This window comes from Otolemur garnettii, unplaced genomic scaffold (genome assembly GCF_000181295.1).
Source record: "Otolemur garnettii isolate 467f Iridium unplaced genomic scaffold, OtoGar3 scaffold00005, whole genome shotgun sequence".
Taxonomy (NCBI): domain Eukaryota; kingdom Metazoa; phylum Chordata; class Mammalia; order Primates; family Galagidae; genus Otolemur; species Otolemur garnettii.
In genome coordinates, this window is record NW_003852400.1 from 25,220,373 (window position 1) to 25,229,455 (window position 9,083).

General features: G+C 39.0%; 1 protein-coding gene across 1 annotated transcript in view; it reads right to left on the reverse strand.

Moving 5' to 3' along the window:
* Positions 1-8,620: 8,620 nt before the first annotated feature.
* The window catches only part of COL28A1 (collagen type XXVIII alpha 1 chain), a 190,010-nt gene continuing 189,547 nt past the window's right edge, over positions 8,621-9,083 (reverse strand). The window contains exon 34 of the mRNA XM_003782701.2: positions 8,621-8,867. Coding sequence (XP_003782749.1) covers positions 8,695-8,867 — 173 coding nt within the window. The 3' untranslated portion in view covers positions 8,621-8,694. The remainder of the gene's footprint in view (positions 8,868-9,083) is intronic.

The window sequence follows — 9,083 nt, forward strand, 5'->3', positions numbered from 1 at the left end:
ATTACAGGTGGGTTGCAGTTGGCTCCATTTCTGCTGGGCTCAGCTGGCTGGGCTGGGTTCAGCTAGGCTGGCCTGGGTGCAGTTCAGCTTGTGTGCCTTCTTTTTCCAGGACTGAAGATGAGGGCATGCAATTTTTTTTTTTTTTTTGGTGGAGGTCCAGAGCAAGAGGCATATGGCCAAAGCAGGCAAACACATATAAAGCTTTTGCTCGATTGCGGCATACCTTATACCTGTGCACGTTGCATCAGCCAGAACAAATCAATAGCCAAGCCCCAAGTCAAATGTGTGGGAAAGTGTACTCTACGTACAGGGCGCATGGCAAGAACACAGAAGGAAAGAATAACCATGAGCGACTGCCACCTCCCTCAGCATTGAAGACTTGTTCTTTCTTGCTCTATTTTTTCTACTATGTGCTCTACTAGCATGATTCTTTCTTTGTAACACTGACCACATCATAGTATTTCACGGATTAATTTTAATTTTACATTTGTTTATGTGATTCTTTGTCTTCCTCCCACCAGAAAATAAGCTTCGTACATGCAGGGACAGAGCCTAGAACACAGCAGGTGGTAAATCACTGTTGCATGAATAAACAAATGTCTTTGCGTACCTTCTCATGGTACTAAAGGATATGCTAGACACCATTTGGCTGAACTAGTTCAGGACTAAAAATGCTACATGTCAGCCCTGCTTGCCAGAGGACACAGCCCTGGTACTTGACTCAAGTCTAGAAAACAAAGTAGGGCTTTTCTTTCCTTTGCAGTGCTTCCCTGTACGTATCCTTGGGGAATCAGAGAGCTGGGGTTTGGAGGAGCACTGAGGTATCCCAGGGTTCTGGGCATAAGCCCAAAGGAATGCCTTCCATAACTGCACCCAGTGTTAACCCCCGGCATACTGCGTGGCAGCAAGGGAAGCAGCAAGGGAAGCAGAGCCCCGGGGGAGGACGTCACGTCTCCTGTGTTGGGTGAGGTGTCTGGTGGTATTTGAAACCTGACATTTCATCCCTGGGGGCCACCAGTGCTGAGGATTCAGCAGAGCTCTAGTGTAGAACTTTTCTCTGTTAGAGTCAGGTATTTGGAGGTAGCACAGAATTGGCTAGCCCAGATTATGTAGTTTTAAACTGCATGCTAGAGTGCCATAGGATGGGTCCACATAGGGCATCCCTGGGCACAGTAACCTCGGGACCCACACAGCACTTTGCTGGGTACACAAAGCTCTGGGGACGCCTATAGACAACTTTGGGCATCTCAAATCACCATCACTCTTATTTTCAAGTTGGTTTTGGCTTTATTCATTTGGGGACAGATTTAAAGGTGGCTCCAGTGGTAATGATCTATTTTTTAAGCTGGGTAGTAGATAACACATGTTTCTGTATGATTAGCTTACTGTAAACACTATTAATGTACATATAGTATTTTATATATACCAAATATTCCACAATATAAAAAATAGATTATAAGTAAAGTGAGAATCCATTTTCACTAGCTAATGGGCAAAAGTAAAGTAACTGATAACACTCAATGATGGTGAGAAGGGGAAAAACAGGCATGCTGCTAAGTTGGGGGAGTGGGGAATGTAAACCGGTACAACCTTTAAGGAGGGTAATTTAGCATATCTATTACAAGTGTCTCTTTGCCCTTAGAATTTCCCTTTGTAAGTATGGTCCATAGATATTCCTACCCAAAGACGACTGTGTGCAAGGATATTCAATGAAGCTTTTGTCCTAACAGCCAAGGACTGAGAACACTTAAATGTCCAGGAAAGATGAACTGATTAAATAAAAGGAACAGCTGTGAAGCTCTTAGACCAAGGCCTCTCTTTATCTACTGACAAGGAACAAATTTCATAATGCTAAGTGTGAAAGTAAATAATGGAGAGAAGGAGGGGAGTAGGGAGAAAGGAATTACTATGTAATTTCCCTGTTTAGGAAATTACAGGATATATAGGAAATTTTGCTTCCAGGAGAGAGAAGTTATTCTGTCTTCTGTTGATGTGGCAGCCAGCTTAAAGGGAGCCCATAGGAATGTATTTAGAGCAAGGGACACGCTGGTTTGCTTCTCTGCCCCGCTCCCTTTACAGAGAACATCCTCATAAGCCGGAGGGCATGGAAAGGAAAGAATGGTGCTCTCAAAAAGCAGCAAATAGTTAAGTACAGCTGAATTGAGGAACATGTGTAAAGACCTAGAAAGAGACAAACTTGAGATATATAAGAGGCAGCAAGGTCTTGAAGAACCTCGAATACTATGCTAAAAGGGGTGCCCCTTATCTTGAAGATAATGGAGAGCAGTTTAAGGAGGAAATAATTGGGTCAGAAGTACTGTATCTCCAAAGCACTAAAGTGGATAAAGGTTGGAGGTGAGGGATAAGTTCGAGGCCAGTTTGGAAGCCAGGACCAATGCTAGATTCAGGATGGAGTGGAACAGGGAGAAGTCAGGTGCCCCAGATCCACTGAACCATGGACTATGAGGAAGGAGGACGAGGAACAGGTCTGGGATGTTTCTGAGGAGCCAGCTGCCGTCACTGGCTGGGTGACAGCCATTCACAGAGACATGGAACACTGAGGGATTGCTGGTTTGCAGGAAAGTGAAGAGTGGAACAAAGCAAAATTAACAGACTTAATCTCAGGTCTTTAGTACGGGAAAAGCTCAAGTAACACTCCAAAATTTAAAACAGCGCAATTTTAGTCAATTTTACTATTTTTTCTAATAATAAAACAGATAATACACAACAGAGAAAGTTTATACTAATTCCAATATTTATTTCTTAGAAAATGAGTGATGAGATGATTACATAAAGCCAAAAGCGGCTTTTGTTTTATGTTCCAGCAGGGACATGTTCTGATTGTCTTTTTTTTATTATTATTATTTTAATAGCTGAAAGCAAGTCTGAGTGGTGATTTATTCATAGTAGAATCAGTTTGAGAAAAATCCCAAGTTACAGATACCGGCAAACCTGAGCACTCCTCATTAAGATGCAAGAGAGTAAAAGTGGCCAAATGATAAATTTAACATAGCACCAACTAATATGCCAAGGAGGAAACAACTGGAGAATTCTACCAGCATTTAAAAATAATGTCAAGAAACTGTGAATGTGGCGTTTAAGGGAAAATTCAAAGAATGATGAAAATAATACCAAGGCCTCCAATCAGGGAGAAATAGGAGAAAGTTTTTGCTGTTTTTGCAATCCACAAATCCTAATTTACTATTCAGAATTCCCTACTATGTAATTTCCCTATTTAGTTTTGCTTCCAGGAGAGAGGGGAAGTTATTCTGTCTTCTGTTGATGTGGCAGCCAGCTTAAAGGGAGCACATAGGAATGTATTTAGAGCAAGGGATAGCTGGTTTGCTTCTCTGCCCCGCTCCCCTTACGGAGAACATTCTCACAAGCCACAGGGCATGCTCAGAATTAGACCAAAGGGTGGTCAAAGAGCAATGGGAATGAGAGAAGCTGCTGAAGGAGCCAGAATGAAAGAAGGCAGTATTGGCTGTCTTAAAATAATAGCACCCTCATTATGAATGGCATCACACGATCAGAGTAGGAATTTAGGGGCAGAAGCCAGAAGCCACAGAGACACCAGCTCTAGTTACAGCAGTGGGCGTCAGTGTTATCTAAGGAATGGGCTGCTTCGGGGAAGAAATAACATCCTGCAGAAGTACCAAGAATGCCCAGTCACTTAGGGTATTTGTCCAAAAGTTACAAGCAATAGAGGGCACGTGGGACAAGAAGACTGAGGGACTGAGGATCCTTAGTGATTCTGAGAGCCCACATTTTCTCAACTTGATTAAAATGGGATTTAAATATTCCTAATTTTTGGAGTCTGATGTGACTTCAAATGCATTAGTTTAAATGAAGAAGTTTGTCAAAGGTCACTCATTTATGCAAAAGGGTAAGAAACGAGTGCTTTAAAAATCAAATCAGTCCAATGTTTTAAAAATTAAAACCCCAAATGTCATACATTTATGTGTGAAATATGATTTTGGGCTGTTCTTATTTTAATGATCACACACATATTTCTGGGCTATTCTAAAATGTCTTATTTTAGTGACAGTTCACTTAAAGTTACTATAAGGAGAAAAAAAATCTTGGACACTTCAACAGCAGTAATCTATTTGTGCATTGCTATTCACTAAAGACTTTGAATTATAGATCTAGGAGGAAAAGGCATAAATAAATAAACACCTAGCATTCCCAGTCAAATATCAGACTCTCTCTAAAATGCGAGCGTGATTCAGATGTCCCTCGGGTGTTTCTAGGCAAGGTTGCTAAACAGCACCCTTGGCCATTTATTAACCCGGACGCACTCTGGCCTCATCCCAGACCTGTCTATTTCTCTGACAATTAATGAAGTTGAGCATCTTTGAAAATCTTTATTGGCCATCTTCCTTGAATTGCCAATCTCTGTCATTTTCCTATTTTTCTTTTTTATTCTTTTTGATTTATGAGATTTCTTGGTTTATTAGAAATATGAAAGAATTCTGTTATGTGTGTTGCAAACATTTTTCTCTCATTCTTTCATTTACTTTTTGTTGTGTTTTAGATACACATTAAGACTAAAATCACCAAGCACAACTGTCATTTTATAAATTTAGCACGCTCGTCAAACACCTCAAATGCCTGATTAGAGTATTTCTTATAGTTAGCAAAGCTGAGGTTTCAACTAAATGAAAATGACAGAAATGTTCACCTAAGTTATCTGAACATCTCAATGGCTATTCAAATTCATTGATCTTAACGCTTCATAAAATGCTAAAAATTTCTTGATGCTTAGTTTAAAATTAAGACTTTAGACACATATTCTTGTTTTTAGCGCATGGTGCACGTACTTTATCCTTTCTTCAGTTGAGATTTAAAAAACCAAAATGTCATAAACTTCTGTCATCTCCAATGTTTTTTTAACTAGCTTAAAATGAAAATATAAATCATCATTCTCTTTTTCAAAATTGATTCTCGGATTGTTCAATTCAGCTTCCTTGGTCCCTAATCTAGCCAGATAACAGTCCCTCTAATTTTCCCTTGTGTTGCTCATGATGGGATGGGACAGGGATGGGAGTCCTAATCTCAAAGTGGAGTAGAGGGTAATAGTTTTCACTGATTAACATTTCACTTTTCTCTTGTTCTCCTTTTAAACTGGTGTGATTGTTTTCTGATCATTTCTTTATTTCTCTTATACCAGTAGCTAATTATCTCTGTCATGACTTTTACAAAATGAGTTCAATTTATTTTTTTAAAATATATTGACTTCTTCCTATGGGTAAGGAATCGGAGACATAAGAGATAAATGAAGCCTATTTTTGCTCCTAAGTACTTCAGAGAGCAGGCAGGGGATAAGGCTGCTGTGGTAGATGGAATGAGGGCCCCCAGAATTCCCACTCTCAATTCCTGGAACCTGTGACTATGTCACCTCACATGGCAATAGTACCTTTGTAGATATGATTAAGTAAAGGAACTTGAGATGAGAAGATTATCCCAGATTATTCAGGTGGGCCCAATCTAATCACAAGAGCCCTTAAAAACAGAGAGCCTTTTCCCACCATGGTCAGAGAACAAGAAGGTTGGTAGCATGAGAAGGACCCAACCTGCTGTTGCTGGCTTTAAAAATAGGGGTTCTATGAGTCCAGGAACATGGGTAGCCTTTAGATGTTGGAAAGGTCAAGGAAACGAATTCCTCCCAGAGGCCCTTCAGAAGAAACACAGCCCTAAAGACACCTCAACTTTAGTCCAGTGAGACTGGCTTTAGACTTCTGACCTGCAGAACTATAAGACAATACATTTTTGTTCATTAAGCCACAAAAGCTGTGGTCATTTGTTACAGCAGCAAAAGAAAATTAATGTATGTGTGCCCCCCTCTGTGCAAAGCAGCTGAGCCTGTATTCAGTGTACAGAATGGTGGTATAAGCCAGGTGCTTTCAGTCCTCAATATTGGGAGTTAGTGTCCCAATTGACAGAGATGAGATGCCACAAAGAAAGATGGCTTTCAAAATGTCCTTAAAGTATTAGAATTTGGTCAGTCACAGAGGAGGAAAAGATGAAGAGACAAAGAGATAATACTCAAGTCCATGTTACAACATGTTTGCCTATCAATTTTCTAGGTGGGCAAATGTAAAACTCTTGACAAAGGAATATAAGTATGTCCACTTCTGTCAAAATAGCATCCTAGATATTCTAAAGGATCCTTCCACTTTCCAACATACAGTACATACTTTTAATGTACTGCTGGGCTTCTAGGAAATAAAACCTAAACACTCCATCCCATAATTTATAAATATGGTAAAGGCTACTTGCGCATACATAACTCGTATCCACTTTCATGCCAAGGACAACTAAAAAAGATAAAATGAATTCTTTTTTAAATCATCTAGAAATCACCAAAGAGCTAATAGGATCCCAGGGAGTCACCAGACATGAAGATAGAGATCTGGAGAAGTGGGACCAACACTCAGAGTCCTTTTTGTCCTGGGAATGTTTCTCTCCCAAGAAAGATGACTGAGTGGCATCAACAAGATACACAAGTGCCATCCACAAAAGGAAAACAAGGGGTGAACTGGACTGCATTTACACTGAGTTCATTAAAACGAAAAGAAAAGCAAAAAGACAAGCTACAAAGACATGAGCAGCATGACTAATAAGCAAAGAATTATAGTTCAGAATATATGAATCAGAAGTCCAAGAATTTAATAAGATGTAATAAGAAGAATAATAAGAAAAAGACAAATAATCCAATAAAGAAAACTTTTCTCAGTTATAAACAGGCATTTCACTGAAGCAGCACCACAAAATGGTAAACAAATATATAAGATGTCACCAGAGGAAAGGAGATTAAAACAAGATACCATTTTGCAACACATTAGCAAATTTAAGAAATCCGATAACAGTGAGTGTTAATGAGAGTATCAGGCAACTCATATACACCTGGTTGGAACGTATAATAAATTGGATTGAACACTTCAAGAAAAAAAGTGGTTTGATGTCCCAGTTTTGAAAGTTTACATACCCTGCAACCCAGTAATTTCACTGGTGCGTGAGGAAAACTCGTGTGTTTGTGCCCAGAGACATGAATAAAAGCATTCATAGCAACACAGGTGGAACTGTGAAGAAATGAAATAGAAAACAACTTAATTGATCATAAACAAAGCAATGGTTAAATATAGTGTGGTACATTCACACAAATATATAATTGTGAAAGGAAATGAACATGTATGAATTGTAATAATCTAGCAAGTTGCAGAAAATTATATATCAAGATGTCTTTTCTAAAGTTCAACAAAATCTAAATAATAAATTATATAGGAATATATTTATATGTAGTAAAACATGTGGACTAATTATAATGTAGAAATGAATGGAAATAGCAAGTTGCAGAAGACTAGAACATAATCCCGTTTTTATAAAGCTTTAAAATGGCCAAGATTGCCTATGTATTGTTTAGCAATATAAAGATATGTATATAGTTTTACATATAAAAACCAACAGCAAGTTGATGGTAAACACAAAGTTCAAGATGGGTTATCCTGGCATGGAGGCTGAGCTGGTGAACACAACAGAGCAAATGTCAATACAAATGCGGACATCTGGTTCATTCTCTAGATGATGTGTTCACTGGTGTTCATCCTGCCGTGTTTTTTAACCTACCAAATATTACAAAATAAAATTTTAATCAAAACACAAAATTTGTAGCATTATTTCTGCTGGGATGGCTATTTTTCCATCTCCTTCCTTGAGTACTCTTTTTGCACTCTTGAACTTGAATGTAGGTCACAGACCTGATAGGAGGATAAAGCATGTTGTGCAATGAAATAGATACTGTCAGAGCTCACTTCAGAACTATTGGTCTTCCTAGACTAGATGTTAGATGTGGCAAAACGATTACCAAACAACAAAGCCAATTCTCTATTACTCATATTTCAATTTGGTGGCTCATTTTTCGGTGCAAGTCCTGTCTTTAGGATACTCTGCTTAAGAGTGAATGTGGTCTTCAAGAGTTTCTTGGCCATTGAGTGTCTCCTCCATTTCACCCCCATAATATTGAAAGTCCCATTCACATTTTTTAAAATAAGGCTACTACATATAAAAAGTTCTTCTAAAATAGGCAGCTTAAATATATAACAGAAGGCTTTGGCACCAAATTACCAAACACACTGGAGAAATGGAGAGTGACAGGTGTAATACAACTAAGTCAAATAATCTTAAATCAGACAGCTTTCTCTCTGCTATCACTTTCAGAAAAGTGAGGCAAAAATCTAAGTCTAATCTACTAATGCATAAACACATTCCCATCACTTCCAATTTCCAAACCAAAAGTCCTTCCTACCACCAACCTTTTGCCACAAGCAGGGACAAGAGGTTGAAGGAATGGGGGTGTGTGTTAGGGTGAGGTTTGATTTGACCTAATAACATAGAATAAAAGAAGAAGATAGAGCCCATGTCCTAAGGCTTGGGATAGCCTGAAGTCCAAATCCCCAACTCTGGTACTTTTTTGTTAGGTGACAACTAACTTAGTAAACTTCCCAGAGTCTCAACTATTTAAGTGGTTAATAATATCTATATCCTAGGGTTGTTGGGAGAAACGGATTACATTTATAAACTGGAAATGCTCAGTATATATGCAAAGATAGTGCTTTATTTGTACTGGGTGAATATGTTGAAATTATAGAGGTTCTTTCTAGACATTTGAAAGATATGGGTTAATTTACTTGATCATCCTTGAACGCAGACTTCTTGACATTGCTTTTCACTCGTGAATCTATTTCCTGAGCCGTTACAACCACTGAACCAAAAGCGGGCACAAGCGTTGACATGTCTGTCGTAATACCATCGAACCACATATTCACTACAGTTTCCAAGCCTCAGGACGTCTAAACATCTGGGATCTAGAGTAAGAAAAGGATAATGTGTTGTTAATGGTTTTTCTTATATGAAAGAGATGAAAAATAAAACTCTCTGAGACAATATAAGCTATTGATTCTCCATGCCCACTAACAAACCAAATAAGAAAACAGGGTTGTGGCTCGGCGCCTGTGGCTCAAGCGGCTAAGGTGCCAGCCACATACACCTAAGGTGACGGGTTCGAATCCCCAGCCCGGGCC